General features: G+C 35.6%; 2 protein-coding genes and 2 long non-coding RNA genes across 5 annotated transcripts; 1 reads left to right on the plus strand and 3 right to left on the minus strand.

Moving 5' to 3' along the window:
• Positions 1-693: 693 nt before the first annotated feature.
• Positions 694-3,000, minus strand: LOC140182539 (uncharacterized). The gene is made up of 4 exons (XR_011878313.1): positions 2,823-3,000; positions 2,677-2,731; positions 2,458-2,586; positions 694-975 (listed from the first exon to the last, which is right to left on the minus strand). It is a non-coding gene; the product is annotated as an uncharacterized lncRNA (long non-coding RNA).
• A 4,018-nt stretch (positions 3,001-7,018) lies between these two features.
• On the minus strand, positions 7,019-9,324 carry LOC140182538 (uncharacterized). Its single transcript, XR_011878312.1, has 4 exons — positions 9,147-9,324; positions 9,001-9,055; positions 8,784-8,912; positions 7,019-7,300 (listed from the first exon to the last, which is right to left on the minus strand). It is a non-coding gene; the product is annotated as an uncharacterized lncRNA (long non-coding RNA).
• Positions 9,325-13,424: 4,100 nt separating this feature from the next.
• LOC112782756 (uncharacterized) lies at positions 13,425-16,728 on the minus strand. 2 transcript variants are annotated; one of them, XM_025825316.3, is made up of 3 exons: positions 14,788-16,728; positions 14,525-14,615; positions 13,425-14,015 (listed from the first exon to the last, which is right to left on the minus strand). In XM_025825316.3, the coding sequence occupies exons 1-3, from the start codon at positions 16,726-16,728 to the stop codon at positions 13,831-13,833; spliced, it is 2,217 nt and encodes a 738-aa protein (XP_025681101.1). In that variant the 3' UTR covers positions 13,425-13,830. The 2 variants fall into 2 exon arrangements, with proteins under 2 accessions (XP_025681101.1, XP_025681100.1); XM_025825315.3 differs by having other exon boundaries at positions 13,425-14,018.
• Positions 16,729-16,987: 259 nt separating this feature from the next.
• On the plus strand, positions 16,988-17,746 carry LOC112782757 (uncharacterized). The gene is made up of 3 exons (XM_025825318.2): positions 16,988-17,186; positions 17,276-17,424; positions 17,545-17,746. The coding sequence occupies exons 1-3, from the start codon at positions 17,058-17,060 to the stop codon at positions 17,585-17,587; spliced, it is 321 nt and encodes a 106-aa protein (XP_025681103.1). The 5' UTR covers positions 16,988-17,057; the 3' UTR covers positions 17,588-17,746.
• Positions 17,747-17,877: the final 131 nt, after the last annotated feature.

Here is a 17,877-nt window from a genome sequence, read left to right on the forward strand (position 1 = left end):
CCAAACACACGTTCTTTAATTTTTTTTTGTGAGGATGCATGCCTTATTGTGCTTATAAGATTATATGATTGATAACTAATTAACTATGGCTTCCTCTCAGATATTTACATTGACTTTCGCAATGGAATTTGTTGCCTTATATTCCCCTCCCTTTTCTGCATATATTTTCGAGGGGAGGTAATGTTGTTTGGCATGATTAGACATTAAATTCAGTTATCTCTTCCAACTAATTAAATAAGAAATGAGAGAAAACTCCTCTCCTAAACTCAATTTTCCTCTATGATTCATGTGTAATTATTAGGTCGGTTCTGTTGTTTTGCACATGGACCATCATATAACAGGTCTATTTTTTATTTGATCCGTGTTGGGTCTATCATTTTGTTCTACCAACATTTTCATTGATGCTAAAATCGATTTTTCTTTTTCTTTATTTTTTACGTTTATGCTTTCTTGTATGTAAGTTGTAACACCCTACCACACTAAGCTTTACGCTTAAGTCGTAAAACAAAGGTAGTGAGGTATTACGACCTCTAAAATAAAATGAGTACATATAATAGCAGAAGAATTATAATATGCTAGGAGCCTTGAAGAAAAGGGGGAAATAAAAATCGCACAATAAAGGCGCTACGCTCAAGGAACGAGTTAACTTACGTGCTAAGAAAATCATAACTATCAAACATAAGATAACAGAAATAGGAGTAGAATACCAAAGATACAAAATAACAAGCTCCTAACTCAGCCTGCGAAGTCAAGACTGGCCGGAGAATATTTACACATATATACATACATATCCAAAATCCAAAAGTACATATACACAATCCTGCCTCTCCATAAACCTCTAAGAGGATCAAAAAGAATAAGTCATGCGGAGAGAAAGCTAAGTACATATATATACATCATAGCATAACAAAATATCCCAGTAACCACTCCGCTTCAAGAGTCCAGACGCCTAACGAGATGCCTCTCGACCTGCATCTGAAAAACAACAACATAGTATGGACTGAGAACCGGAGGTTCTCAGTATGGTAAAGGTGCCTCACACATAATATATAAGGTCCTGGGAATGCCAGAGGCAATCCTAGAACATCGACACTCAGATTATAGAGCTTAAAGTATTAAACAGAAGCCATAAAAGGTGGTTTCCTAAAAATATTTAATCATAACTTAACTTAAGAGTCCATTAAATCTAAGTCCTATACTGCCATTCCTCCATACCTCCAACTCCATCATGTATTTTCACAGACAAATAGACAGATAAATGCAAACACAAGAAGGTTACAACTACTGCAGGTAACAAATACACATTTAGCATGGCAAATACAGATAGGCACACCCAATTAGAGCACAAGCAAGTAATTCAAGTAATATGCATATGATGCATGCCTGTCCTATGGCTGATGAGGCTCATCTGTCGGTTATCCAGCCAACCCGACAAGTCTGAATTGTCCTTAGACTGTCCCCCGACGTGCATCCCCAAGAGTCTATGCATAGATTTTTCTCAAATAATCAATATTGCTCAATGGGGGTAACATTCCCGGGAATTTATATAGTGCCCGGTCACACTTACGTCGTAGGGTCAACAGAGTATCGAGTTTTCAACCTGGTACACGTGGTGGCAAGCCACGGCACTTAATCCAGGGAATCTCGTATCTCAGATTATTCAAATTCATAAGCCATATAAATAATTCAATTATAATTCCTCAACATCCACATCATTCTTAATTGCATCTCATTCATCATCATACATTAAACATATTCAATCCTTATCCTTCATTATCACATCTCTCATTCCGTCCATCAATAGTTCTAATTCAAAACATAATTCATTCTTTTCCAAATGAATCAAACTTAAAACATGCTCATTTTCTTAATAACTCAAAATCAAACCATATAACCTTTGAATCTTAAATCTTTATAAATAATCATATAAACTAAATCTCTAATTTTTATAGAATTTCGGTAGCATCTCCTCTAAAACTCGGACTTTGCCACCCTTTTCGGGTCCAAACCTGCTTTCTTTTCAATTCAACATACCCTTCCTCATCATCATAACAACCACCACGATAAATCTACCTCAGATAAACAATTAAACTCATACTATATTCAAATCCAACAACCCAAAATTCAACTAAGGATCATAGTTCACAATTCCTGAGCTTTTAACACAAAATACCTCATTATCACAACAACCTCCACAATAGTTATACCTCAAATCAATAATTCACCAAATCATTAGTTAATCAACAATAACATTCAACCATAATTCCCTCCAAATTAACATAACAACATTCACCATCCAAAATTAAAAACTAATTATCCAATAAACTTCAACCAATTATATTCATCGACAAATTACTAAATATTAAACATACACCTGCATTCCAACTTATCCTATGGTCATCTAGCCTAAGTTTTCACAGAACATTATATATTAAATGCAAGAAACCTAAACCATACCTTGGCCGATTTCCACGTAACGACCAAAGCTATTTATTCAAAACCAAGACAGCCCCTCAAAACTCAACTAATCCGCTTTCTCCAAGTTCCAGTATTCACAATTTCAAGCTCCAATTATTTATTCACAACCTAATACACATTCATAACACATATATATATCCAATTTAATACTCAAAGCTCAAATTCAATGAAAATAAAATAGAATTATCGTATCCTCACCTTACCCAAGCTTCACATAAGCAAGAGTGAACGTTTTTCTCAAGCTAATTGGATCCTAAAACATCAAAAATCAAAGAAATTCAATACCCCTTCTCAAAACTCGAAAATTGGGGAAAAAGAGTGGCTGAGAATATTTAAGGGCTTACCTATAAAATTGTTCCGGTAGAAATGTAAAGCTCGACGCGGTGGACGCGTGGTCGCAAACGGTGCGGCGATCGGAGCTCGGATCGGGAAGTTACGGCGCCTTGAACTTGGAACGAGGGTTCGGACCCCTTTTTCTTCTCCTCCCTGGACGCAAGCTTTCAGCGTCACGTTGCTGAAATGAGGGAGATGCAATGCGTGGGTTCATTTAATAGGTCGGTTCGGTTGGACCGATGGTCCGATTTGGATCCGGTTCAACCGGTTCGGTCCATTCGGTCCAATCTTGGACCGATTTTCTCAAAATTAGTGTCAAAATTTTTGTTTCGATGAGCTCTATCCTAATTTGATATAATATTCACATTTCTAATCCTTCTTATTAAAAACTAATTTATTGACTAATTATTTACTAATTTAACCGGGGTTTACATCCTACCCACCTAATAAAGAATTTTGCCCTCAAAATTCAGATGTAGTCAGCAGTTATCTGAAAAGAGATGTGGGTAATCCTTTCGTATATCTGATTCGAGTTCCCTGGTATGTTCCTCGATACCAGCTCGACTCCAAACTACTTTTACTAATGATACTTCCCTTCCTCGTAATCGTTTAACACTGGTGTCATCAATCCTCATCGGAATTTCTGGAAGTGTTAGATCTTCTCTCACTCGGATTGGTTCTGGTTCTAGAACATGACTTGCGTCAGGAGTATACTTCCGAAGCTGTGACACATGGAACACATCGTGCAAATTCGAAAGATATGGCGGTAAGGCAATTCTATAAGCCACTGGTCCAATTCTCTTCAGAATCTCAAACGGTCCAATATAACGGGGATTCAGTTTCTTGGTCTTAATAGCTCTTCCCACGCCAGTGGTTGGTGTAACTTTCAGAAAGACATGTTCTCCTTCTTCGAATTCTAAAGGCTTTCGCCTCTGATCAGCATAGCTCTTCTGGCGGCTTTGGGCTATAAGCATTCGACTACGAATCTTCTTTATCTGCCCAGTCGTTTCAGCTATCATTTCAGGCCCTAATAAACTCCTTTCTCCAGTTTCATACCAACATAGTGGAGACTGACATTTTCTGCCATACAGAGCCTCATATGGAGCCATTCCGATGCTCGCATGATAGCTATTATTATAAGCAAATTCTATTAATGGCATATACTGATCCCAGCTCGCCGACTGGTCCAATACACAAGCTCTTAGCATATCTTCCAAGGTCTGAATAGTTCTCTCTGATTGACCATTTGTCTGAGGGTGATACGCAGTATTCAAGCTTAACTGAGTCCCAAATGCACGTTGAAAAGCTCCCCAGAATTTTGATGTAAAGCGAGGATCTTTGTCAGATTTGATAGTAGAAGGCACACCATGCAATTTGACAATCTCTTTGATATACATTCGAGCCAATTCCTCCATTGTGGAATCTCCAAAGGCTGAAGGGTCCCTGATGGTCTCTGATGCTCAATCTTAACCTTCTGACATGTTAAACATTTAGATACATGCAATGCCACATCATTCTTTAATATCTGGCACAACAATCTGGTTCTTGAACTTCCACAAACCTTCCTGTCCTTCTAACACTCTCCACTGTTTCTCCTGTTTGACTGCTGGTAATACCTTACGTAACGCTTCATTGTCTCGATGAGCCTTCAGAAGTTCTGATTTAAAATCACTTGAGATCTGCAATTGACTCAAACACAGAATTCCAGATTCTTCTCTAACTCCCAAATTCAAACCTTGAAATGCCCTTAGTAATTCTTCTTCCCGTAGCATCATCCAAGTTGCATATAAAGACTTTCGACTCAAAGCCTCTGCCACAACGTTCGCTTTTCCTAGATGATAATTCAATTCAAAATCATAATCTTTCAGAAGCTCCATCCACCTCCTCTGCCACATATTCAACTTTTTCTGCTCAAAAAGATTCTTCAAACTCTTATGGTCTGAGAAAACATGAAACTTAACGCCATAGAGGTAGTGCCTCCAGATCTTTAAAGCAAACACAACAGCAGCAAGTTTTAAATCATGTGTCGAATAGTTCATCTCATACAGCCTTAATTTCCGTGAGGCGTATGCTACAACATTCTGGTGCTGCATCAAAACGCACCCCAAGCCCTTCAGCGATGCATCACAGTACACTTCAAACGGCTCACTTGGTTCAGACAATACTAACACGAGTGCAGTAGTCAATCTGTGCTTTAATGCTTAAAAACTCTCTTCACACTCTGGGTCCAAATAAAAAGCGTATCCTTCCTAGTCAACTTAGTTAAAGGTAAGGCGAGTTATGAAAGTCCCTTAATGAATCTTCGATACTATCCCGCCAAACTTAGGAAACTTCTAATCTCTATTACTGAAGTTAATCACTCCCATTTCATCACTACTTTTACCTTAGCAGGATCCATGGCTATTCCCTGCTTACTCACCACGTGACCGAAAAACTTTACCTCACTCTTCCAAAACTCGCATTTAGATAACTTAGTGTATAACTTCCTATTTCTCAAGATTTGTAATACAGTTCGTAAGTGATTAACATGCTCCTCTTCAGTCTTAGAATAAACAAGAATATCATCAATGAAGACAATAACAAACTTGTCCAAATACAGCCGAAAAATCCTGTTCATATAATCCATAAATACTGTCGGGGCATTAGTTAACCCGAAAGACATCATTGTATACTCATAATGACCGTAACGTGTCCTGAAAGCAGTTTTCGGAATATCCTCGTCTCTAACCCTTATCTAATGATACCCTGATCGCAGGTCAATCTTAGAAAACACACCGGCACCCTGTAACTGATCCATTAGATCATCGATTCTAGGCAACGGATATTTATTCTTCACAGTGATCTTATTCAATTGCCGATAATTGACACACAGCCGCATACTCCCATCCTTCTTCTTTACCAGTAATACTGGCGCTCCCCACGGAGAAACACTTGGTCGGATAAAATGCTTACCCAACAGATCTTCCAGCTGAGCCTTCAGTTCAGCCATTTCTAAAGGCGACATCCTATAAGGAGTAATTGAAATTGGACCGGATCCAGGTACCAACTCAATTGCAAATTCAATCTCTCGGTTAGGGGGAAATTCATTAATATAATCCGGAAACACATCTGGAAATTCACATACAACCGAAATCTGCTCTAAACTCTGATCATCACCTGATATTCTCGCAGTTAATAACATAATACCCTGACATTCAGTTCCAGAACAGTTTACTATCATAAAATTCAAATAGTAACTATTCACCACAACCGGCGCTTCTGACCTTTCTAACATAAACTGTACTGACTTCTCAGAATAATCAAGCAAAACATGGCTCTTAAATAACCAATCTCCCGACTATCACAGCGTCATCTGCCTGCAGGATACATCGTGTCCCCTGTCACCAATACTGAGCCTCACCTTGCAGTTGATAAATTCCAAATTCAACCAATTACTTCTCAGGAACCTGTTGGGCCTGCAACGTCCGTTCCATAGCTTGAATCCAATTATCTGCGTTAGTGGGATTTGAGGTTCCCCTGAAGATCGGAGGATGAACTTTCAGAAATATAGCAAGTGTCATAGGACCGCCCTCATCATTATTGTTCCCGTGATTATCCTGGTTTATCTTATTACCCAGTGCCTCGGCTGTTGTCTACATAGCTGCAGCCATATTTCCTAGAGTAGCCATAAAGTCTACTGGATCATTCCCTACCGGGCTAGGAGTAACGATGCGTATTCTACCTCTACCTCGCCCGCGACCGCGTCTGCGAGTCGACATCTGGTCCTTATACACATCAAACAAGTAATATTAAGTTGATCAGTCTCAATATCGCAGGTCTAATGCTTTTAAGTTCCAAATACATGCTCACAAACGTTTATGCCATATATATCAATCAGATATCCTAATAGCACATAAACACATATACAGAGAATGCACAGAAGTACAATCAGTCCGTCTTTTAGGCTCTATAGGAACGAACTACTCTGATACCATAATGTAACACCCTACCACACTAAGCTTTACGCTTAAGTCGTAAAACAAAGGTGGTGAGGTATTACGACCTCTAAAATAAAATGAGTACATATAATAGCAGAAGAATTATAATATGCTAGGAGCCTTGAAGAAAAGGGGGAAATAAAAATCGCACAATAAAGGCGCTACGCTCAAGGAACGAGTTAACTTACGTGCTAAGAAAATCATAACTATCAAACATAAGATAACAGAAGTAGGAGTAGAATACCAAAGATACAAAATAACAAGCTCCTAACTCAGCCTGCGAAGTCAAGACTGGCCGGAGAATATTTACACATATATACATACATATCCAAAATCCAAAAGTACATATACACAATCCTGCCTCTCCATAAACCTCTAAGAGGATCAAAAAGAATAAGTCATGCGGAGAGAAAGCTAAGTACATATATATACATCATAGCATAACAAAATATCCCAGTAACCACTCCGCTTCAAGAGTCCAGACGCCTAACGAGATGCCTCTCGACCTGCATCTGAAAAACAACAACATAGTATGGACTGAGAACCGGAGGTTCTCAGTATGGTAAAGGTGCCTCACACATAATATATAAGGTCCTGGGAATGCCAGAGGCAATCCTAGAACATCGACACTCAGATTATAGAGCTTAAAAGTATTAAACAGAAGCCATAAAAGGTGGTTTCCTAAAAATATTTAATCATAACTTAACTTAAGAGTCCATTAAATCTAAGTCCTATACTGCCATTCCTCCATACCTCCAACTCCATCATGTATTTTCACAGACAAATAGACAGATAAATGCAAACACAAGAAGGTTACAACTACTGCAGGTAACAAATACACATTTAGCATGGCAAATACAGATAGGCACACCCAATTAGAGCACAAGCAAGTAATTCAAGTAATATGCATATGATGCATGCCTGTCCTATGGCTGATGAGGCTCATCTGTCGGTTATCCAGCCAACCCGACAAGTCTGAATTGTCCTTAGACTGTCCCCCGACGTGCATCCCCAAGAGTCTATGCATAGATTTTTCTCAAATAATCAATATTGCTCAATGGGGGTAACATTCCCGGGAATTTATATAGTGCCCGGTCACACTTACGTCGTAGGGTCAACAGAGTATCGAGTTTTCAACCTGGTACACGTGGTGGCAAGCCACGGCACTTAATCCAGGGAATCTCGTATCTCAGATTATTCAAATTCATAAGCCATATAAATAATTCAATTATAATTCCTCAACATCCACATCATTCTTAATTGCATCTCATTCATCATCATACATTAAACATATTCAATCCTTATCCTTCATTATCACATCTCTCATTCCGTCCATCAATAGTTCTAATTCAAAACATAATTCATTCTTTTCCAAATGAATCAAACTTAAAACATGCTCATTTTCTTAATAACTCAAAATCAAACCATATAACCTTTGAATCTTAAATCTTTATAAATAATCATATAAACTAAATCTCTAATTTTTATAGAATTTCGGTAGCATCTCCTCTAAAACTCGGACTTTGCCACCCTTTTCGGGTCCAAACCTGCTTTCTTTTCAATTCAACATACCCTTCCTCATCATCATAACAACCACCACGATAAATCTACCTCAGATAAACAATTAAACTCATACTATATTCAAATCCAACAACCCAAAATTCAACTAAGGATCATAGTTCACAATTCCTGAGCTTTTAACACAAAATACCTCATTATCACAACAACCTCCACAATAGTTATACCTCAAATCAATAATTCACCAAATCATTAGTTAATCAACAATAACATTCAACCATAATTCCCTCCAAATTAACATAACAACATTCACCATCCAAAATTAAAAACTAATTATCCAATAAACTTCAACCAATTATATTCATCGACAAATTACTAAATATTAAACATACACCTGCATTCCAACTTATCCTATGGTCATCTAGCCTAAGTTTTCACAGAACATTATATATTAAATGCAAGAAACCTAAACCATACCTTGGCCGATTTCCACGTAACGACCAAAGCTATTTATTCAAAACCAAGACAGCCCCTCAAAACTCAACTAATCCGCTTTCTCCAAGTTCCAGTATTCACAATTTCAAGCTCCAATTATTTATTCACAACCTAATACACATTCATAACACATATATATCCAATTTAATACTCAAAGCTCAAATTCAATGAAAATAAAATAGAATTATCGTATCCTCACCTTACCCAAGCTTCACATAAGCAAGAGTGAACGTTTTTCTCAAGCTAATTGGATCCTAAAACATCAAAAATCAAAGAAATTCAATACCCCTTCTCAAAACTCGAAAATTGGGGAAAAAGAGTGGCTGAGAATATTTAAGGGCTTACCTATAAAATTGTTCCGGTAGAAATGTAAAGCTCGACGCGGTGGACGCGTGGTCGCAAACGGTGCGGCGATCGGAGCTCGGATCGGGAAGTTACGGCGCCTTGAACTTGGAACGAGGGTTCGGACCCCTTTTTCTTCTCCTCCCTGGACGCAAGCTTTCAGCGTCACGTTGCTGAAATGAGGGAGATGCAATGCGTGGGTTCATTTAATAGGTCGGTTCGGTTGGACCGATGGTCCGATTTGGATCCGGTTCAACCGGTTCGGTCCATTCGGTCCAATCTTGGACCGATTTTCTCAAAATTAGTGTCAAAATTTTCGTTTCGATGAGCTCTATCCTAATTTGATATAATATTCACATTTCTAATCCTTCTTATTAAAAACTAATTTATTGACTAATTATTTACTAATTTAACCGGGGTTTACATAAGTCCATGCCTTCAAGTTGGTTTGATTGTTAGCGCGTGGGGGGTGGTGGAGACTTTAGTGTATTTTTGAAAACATTGAAACTTGAAGAAGCCAAAAAAAAAAAAAAAAAAAAATCACACCTTGCCTTATCCGCCCGAGATGCTCTGATGAAATGTCTAACAGGTTTGCTTATGGAACTCTTTAGGCCGTAAAAAGCTTAAATAAATTTTTTTGAAAAAAGAGCTTCAATCATAATGACTTTTATTAATAGTAGCTTATAAATAGAGTGAATACCCCATCCGGCCCCTGACAATTATCTCGAAAGGACAACGAGGCTCCCAAGAAAAAAAAACACCCAATCCGGTCCCTGATAATTTTTTTTAAGGACTGATTAGCCCCTGTACCAAAAAAAATAACATTAATTTTTTTTTGGCACAGGGGCCTCGTTATCCTTTCGAAGTAATTGTCAGGGGCCGGGTTGGGGTTTTTTTTTTTGTCAAGGGCCGGGTTGAGGTTTTTATTTTGTCAGGGACCTCGTTGTCTTTCGAGGTAATTGTCAGGGGCTGATTTGGGTTTTATTCTTATAAATAAGTTATTTTGTATTTGTATTTTTAGTTATAAAAGTACTTATTTTAAAATTGTAACGTTTAGATAAATAACTCAAAAAATAATTTTTTTTTGCAAAAGAGAATGAATATTAAAATAATGATAATAACAAATACTTTCCAATATTAAATGTTGATTTTACATAACCTAATCACTAATATTGTATATGATATGATAGGTGAAAATAAAAAATAAATATAAAATGTGTGTTAATGTATATTTTGTTGCTTTTTTTATTTTACTCATATTAGAACTCCCTTCTTCTTTATTGAGGTCAAGAACTTGCTATAATTAACTATGAAAATAATAGCAAACTATAAAATCACATATGAAAAAAAAAATTAAAACTAAAATTTTATACCATAATTAAATACAAATTTAATAATAAAAAATAGAGTGATAAAATGATAAAAAAAAATACTTAGAAGGAATATATCCATCAGATGAATCATTACGTAAAAATGGTGAGGTTTGGAATATTGCGTGAGAATGATGGTGGAGTGATGATGGAAGGTCAGTGCTTCTAAGAGTCCTTGGCTCCTTGCGTGAAAATGGTGGTGAAGGGTTAGTATTTTTCACAGAGTCAATAGATTTTTTTTGTTTTGAAATTAAATTTTTTTTAAGAAAGTGGTAGAATGACTTATGGAGAAGTAGAGAAGTCATATATTTCTACTTCTTCAAAAAACTGTAAATTAACTTTTTGAAAAATTAAAAACTTTTTTTAAAAATAGTGCCAAACACACACATTGTAACTTTTTATAATCCAAAAATAAAAAAGTAGCTTCTGCTCTTTCCAAACGGACTCTTAGTCCATTCATAAGGTTTTGAGGGAAAAAATCTGATTCTCTTAAGTTTAGTATGAATAATATAGACATCAAATCCTAATACTTTATCTTGCATAAAAATTTGGAAGTTATATATTTACTATTGTCCTTGAAGAATATATTAATTTTTCACTGGATAGTATAAATACTTGTGATCGAATAAAATACATATTTAGTGCTTAACGTTTTAATTAAGTGTTAATTTCATTTATAACATTTAAAATATTTTTTTTTGTCCCAGACGTCTTGTTTTTTCTATTTCTAGTAAAAATTGATTTTTTTCTTCTAAAAATACCTTTTTTCTATTATTATTATTATTATTATTATTATTATTATTCAAATTAGGGTTTATCTAAACTTTTAAGAAAATATCTTTTTTCGAGTTATCTTTTTTTAAAAGATTTTTTAAAAATATAAAAGTAATTTTATGTTTGAATATCTCATACAAAAAGATCTTTTTATCTGTTAATTATGTTTAAGTACAACAATATAAAAGTATTTTTTGTTAATTTATTATATGAGAAATATTTTTTTAAGAAAAAAATTATTTTTAAAAGGATGTAAATTGTAGTTTCTTAAAAAAGATATTTTTATTTTTTTAGTATTTTTACTTTTACTACTAGAAATTTATCAAATACGTTAAAAAATAAAAAATATATTTTTTATTAAAAAAATATTTTTTATCAACTTAATTATGCTCAAATAAACACTTATTATAACTACTACTATGACCACTATCGTTATAATTTTTGTCGCAATTAAGAAAAAATCATAATGGAAAAAAGATATTTAAAAAAATAATTTTATTCAAAATACAAAAATAAGACAAAATAAAAATAAGATATTTCAAATGCTAGAAACGAAATTAAGATTTAATTCAAATATTAAGGACTAAAATTAGAAGATATATATTTATTATCGTCCATGAAGAATATATTAATTTTCCACTAGATAGTACAAATCAGGGACGGATCCACTCCTTAGGGTGTGGGGGCACTTGCCCCACTACAATTTGGAATTTTATTGAGTAGTATATAATAATTATTTATTTGCCCCTACTAAATTATTAAATTTGACCCTACAATAATTTTTTATTCAATTTTCTATACTTGATAGCCAATTTAAAAACTTCATATTAGATGTCCATTATAATGATCAAGTTTCAAATTTAAATAAAATTGATGTTCTTTCTTAGAAATCGACTCGAAAGAATATTATCTGTCCATTTGTATTTCTTCTTTTAAAATTAGTTTTAGTTTTTTCATAATAACTACACTAATTAAATGAACTTTTTCAACTATGAATATCATCAAGAGTTAATGGTATGAAAGTTGAGTTTTAAATGATTGTTTAACAACATATACAAAAAAAAAGACATTTTAATTATATTGTCAAGGTTTTAAAATATAAAATATAAAAAATTAAATTTTAAATTATATGTTATTATTTAAATTACTATTTTAGTATTTTAATTTGTAATTAGATATTTTGAAACCTAATCATATTTTACAATAACAAAATATAATTATAACAACAATTATACTACGTATACATAAAATAATCACTTGCACAGAATAAATTTTAAAAATACAAATTTTGAAATACAAAATACACATTAAAAATAAATTAAATGATATATGTATTTATACACAAATTTATAGTAGATAATTTGATAACTAATTTTTTATGTAAACGTAATATTTTTATTATAAAAATTATTATCATATTATATATATTTCGCCACCACTATTAAAATTGTCTGGATCCGTCACTAATACAAATACTTATGATAAAATAAAATACTATTTTAATTCTTAACATTTCGAACTTTCGATTAAGTGTTAATTTCACCCGTAACGTTTAAAACATTTTATTTTTGTCTCAAAATAATTTTTTTTCTATTATTATATATTTGTTCTTATTATTCTGTCACTATTACTCTTAAATCACTACAACTACTACTATAACCACTATCACTATAATTTTCGTTGTACTTAGAAAAAGTTATAACAATAATAGAATATTTAAAAAAAAATCATTTTTTTTGGTGTTTCTAAAAAATTAATTTTAATAAAAATAAAATAAAACAAAATAAAAATAAAATACGTCAAACATTAAAAACAAAATTAAAATTTAAGTCAAATAAAATACGAGACAAGGTGCGCGTGGGGCCTGTGACTGTATCCAATGATGATGATTATTATTTATGAATTTGAGAAAGTATTAAATTATTAATCCTGAAATCACGATGATGATGTACCAGGAATTGAAGCAGTTTGAAGTTTGAACAAACAGTAGAGAGTAGAGACAAAAAAGAAGGCCACATTTGATGGATGTCATACGTAGGTAAGGTACGAGCACTTCAATCAAGTTCAACTCGTGAACGACTACGCGCCTAAACCACACAACAATGCTAATCAACCAACAACCATCAACCATCAACCGTGTTCACAACTACAATTTATTTCTTTCACCCATAATCAAAACCACATGCTTTTTTCCATCTTCACTTCAGGATTCATATCATATAATACAATGTAAACCCAAAAACCCAAAACCAAGGCTATGTCCCCGTTGTTATTATCAGGTAGTCAAAATTACTCTCCTAGCCTCCTAAGTGCTCTCCAAGAATAGAACTCATTCTGTAGATTGTGTAGCACCCTCGTTATTATTAATTATTATTATTTTGGTGTCTCTGTCTAACTATAAGGAGAATCAATACAAAAAAGACAATACTAGGAATCATGCATGGCTAAGTTCCACTATGCCCAAATTATTATGCAAACCAGGGGACTGAAAGCAGATTGATTCCCTTGGATAACTCCTTTCCATGATGAATTGACTGCTAGAATTACCGGTAATTGAGCTCATAGAGACAAGAGGATAAAGCTTCTTTAGCTTGCATGTTATTGGAATCCATATGAAGGGCATCTTCATAGAGCCTTCTTGCTTGCTGCAGCAACTTCACCTTCTCTTTACTGGTTCCTGGCCTTAACCGAGATCTCTGCTGCAATGCCACACCCCATCTGAACAAAGCTGCTTCAACCATGTTGAGATCCAAGTTAAACATAGCATTAGGACTTTCGAAATGGTACCATCGAGTAAAAGATATATGCAAAACGAGACGGGAGAGAAAAAGAGGGGGGGGGGGGGGGAGGAGATGTGAAAGATCAATTTAATATCATAAGCAACAACCTAGCCTTATATGTTGCGGATTGATTATTATTATTTTTTCACTAAGCAAAAATTCAAACAGACAAACAGCATGAGGCCATCAAACATTGATAGAGTGTAACTTATCCATAAGTTACTTCAAATGTGTCTCCATCTATTATGCATGTTTTTGTTTTCAAGACCTATATTCCGATCCTCCAGTGTGGTTCTTCTCAGAGATACAACTTCAAAACTATTTTTACCTTAAAATTCAAATAGGGTCATATACGGCCCCCATATGCTTTGTACAGGAAATTTGTCAGCAAAATATTTTACAGATGCACTTGTATGTGGAAATTATAAATTTCAAAATTCAGGAGTACAGACATTACCATCTGGTGCATAAACATTGCCCTTCAACAACATAGCATCAAACTTGTCAATAGCAGCCAGGAATACTCTTTCAGCCTCAAAAGCAGCACCCTGTGATATTTGAAGACAACAATAACTTCAAACAAAAACAAAATAATAAAACAACAAAAGTGAGCTTATCAAACTGGCATATGAAATCATGCCAACCAAACAGCAAAATCACAGAAGCTTTTATATGAATTTAAGCAGGCTGCTTTCTAGTAAGATGTCAAGAAATGCATACCGGACCAATGTCTGCTATCAATTGCCCACGAAAAGAGAGAGCAAGGCCCCAATTATACAGGGCTCTCACATCATTCGCATCAATTGACAATGCCAGCCTATACTTTCTGCCAGCCTCAACCAGAAGCTCTTCACATTCTTCACATACATCAATAAGCAATGGTGCAACTTCTTCTTTACTAGTGATTTTTTTCTGCATTCCCTTCAGTACTCTACGACGTCTCCCAGATGATGGTTGGATGCTACCTGAAAGTAGACCTCGCAGTTCACGACTGATCTTCAACTTTAATTCTCCATGAAGAAGATAAGTGTTTCCTAACTGGCCTACAGCCAATAAACTCATAGGCTTCAGGTCTAAAGCTTTGGAAAATAGGTTAGCAGACCTATATAACATGATTTCAGCTTGCTCTTCATCATGCCTAGCCTTTATAAACACTTTTGCTTGCTTTTGAAGTTCGGTTGCTTCAGCAAGGAACCTACCAAACATTTCATCATCTGATGTCTTTGCAGATGAAGAAGCATTGAATTCACTCTCACGCCCAGGCAAGTCATCATCATGATGCTGATTGCGATGATCATAATTCATTGCATCTTCTTCAAATTGAGACCTACGAGGCTCATCATCCCTCTTGTCATAAGAAGACGTGAAAGTTTTGTGCCCTTGATTGAGCAACTGCTCCTGCACAAAGGAAGATTCACTTTCCATGTGTTCCATTCTGACTTTCATGCTTTCAGAATCAAGCAGATTGTCATGAGATTCCCACATGTCTGTTACACTGCTCGAATCCATCTTCAGAGAGAAACTGCGATTATTTGTGAACCTCAATCCTTTGTTCCGGTAACTATATTCTTTCTCATCACGAAATTTATTAGTTTTCCTGCCAACACCTCCTAATCCAAAATCATCATTCTCAGCAGTACCCTTTTTTCTTCCATTTCTGTACATATCCGAAACAGAGCTAATTGAAGAATCTAGAGAAGAATCCAACTTACCATTCCCTCTACTATCTGAATTTGAAGCCTTATCTTCAACAGGAGGCACAGTACCATTTCCTGGTGCTTGATCCAATGCTCTATCCACTGTCTCTTGCTTAACATTTTCTCTGACTTTGTTAGAATTCGAGGTAACTGATTTTTCTCCAAACAAACTTCCAATAGATTGTAGCATCTGGTACCCAGCTTCTCCAGCATCTTTCTTTCTTCTACTACCTTTATTGTTCTCAACAAAAGCCCCATTAGAATTTCCCTCATTATCAATTAAAGCCTTCACAATATTCCTAGCATTCAAAGCCTTCAACTTTATTTTATCTGTGACATCAACATACCCAAAGAAATCACTCTCTTCAATTTTCTTATTCCTGATGGCAAATTGTACATCGCTCTTCATGTTATTGACCACACCATCGAGTTCATCGAAGAATTCCAACAAGCTCCTCAATTTCTCCGAAAACAGCTTCGAATTCTCGTCCTTCTCTTTCCTCTTGGTCCCGCTAATCCTGGCGTCACCGAAGGCACCGCTTCGGAAAAACCCTACGGCGAAACCAACCGCAAAAACAAGAGCTGAAGCTGGAATAACAATGATGGAAGAAACCCTAACCCTGGAAATCGCCATGGCGCAAACAACGCCCAAGATGAACACGAAAACATTCTTCCTATCATCGATTCCAATGGAAGCGAGAAAACTGCGCAGCGAATCGGAGTCACCGGCGACTGCAACCTCGTCCCAGCCGCCATAGACAGTTGAGATAGGAGCACACGAAGCTCTTAAGGGAGAAGACGATAATTTGAGAGATTTGGTTCCAAGGGTCCATTTTCTGCTGGAACTGAGAACAAAGCTGCGTCTTTTGAAAACATTGGAACGGAAATGGAAGAGAAAAAGGGAAGAAGAAGTAGATCGAGAATTTAGAATATTAATTGGGTTTTTCGAAAATACGATTTTCATGGAGGAGTGTTGATGGAAGACAGGCTATTGTCGTTGGAGTAGTTCTAGGCTTCTAGCTGAGTCCACATAGTACACTAACGCGATCTTCTGTTGCAGAACGATGATGTTGTTAGAATGTTAGTTAAAGCCAAGTATGAAAACGACATCGTATAGTAAACATGCCCGCGAAACGGTAAGTCGTTTATATCATCAACTTGGTAGGTACTTAACGGCTCAAAGTTGTCTCATTTTGTGACCCCATCGCAAGACACGTAGTTGGGGGGGGGTAAATGTTGTTATTGTGGAAACTGCAGTTCAGGTGTTTGATAAATTTCCTCTGAGAAGAAGAGATGAATAATTCAGGGCCTTTGAGAACAGTGATTACCGGTGCTGGAATCATATTGGGTGGAATAGCCGCTTTGAACTTGGCTTCTACTGTGACCCTAAAAACGATTTCCTTTGTTTCTGAGAAGAAACGGGTAAAGATGCGTTTTCTTTTATTTTTCTGCCATGGTTCTTTAATCATGCTCTTGTGTATATGTTCATATATTTGACATTTTTTCCCCAGAAAAAGACAGCGTTGCCTTGTATGGCCTGTAGAGGGAAGGGATTCTACATATGCAAACTGTGCAAAGGGAATGCCACCATTTCATGGTCACCAATGTATGATCCCATTGCAATCAACCCTTGCCTTTGTCCTACTTGTGAGGGAAACAGGTTACCTTGCTTCCTTGTTTCTCTTCTCTAGTATACCAATTGAGCATCACAAGATCATTTGATAATTGCGGTTACATTGTGACCTGCGAGTTATCCTCATCATGTTTCATGGCTTTGTAGGGTCCAACGCTGTCTGAATTGTCTGGGAAAAGGCTATGACTGATTCCAACGAGCGTCCAAAGGAAGGGTACAATTCAAAACTTTGGTTGAAATTTGTGTTCCCCATTTAAAACACATATTGTAAGAGATAGATGCTGCACTTCTTATGTTCAGATGTACCCTTTTTTATACAAGCTATGCACTATTTCTGGCATTTTGAGAATGAATTGTTGCATAATGTGGTAGTGTGTCTAATGCCACTAGCACTTGCGTTATTAGGACTAGGCTTGTTTGGGGTCAGTTTGCTAATTTGCTTCGAGGTTCTAATAACCTATGGCTGCTACTTGTTAATAC

The sequence above is a fragment of the Arachis hypogaea genome, chromosome 20, assembly GCF_003086295.3.
Source record: "Arachis hypogaea cultivar Tifrunner chromosome 20, arahy.Tifrunner.gnm2.J5K5, whole genome shotgun sequence".
NCBI classification, from domain to species: domain Eukaryota; kingdom Viridiplantae; phylum Streptophyta; class Magnoliopsida; order Fabales; family Fabaceae; genus Arachis; species Arachis hypogaea.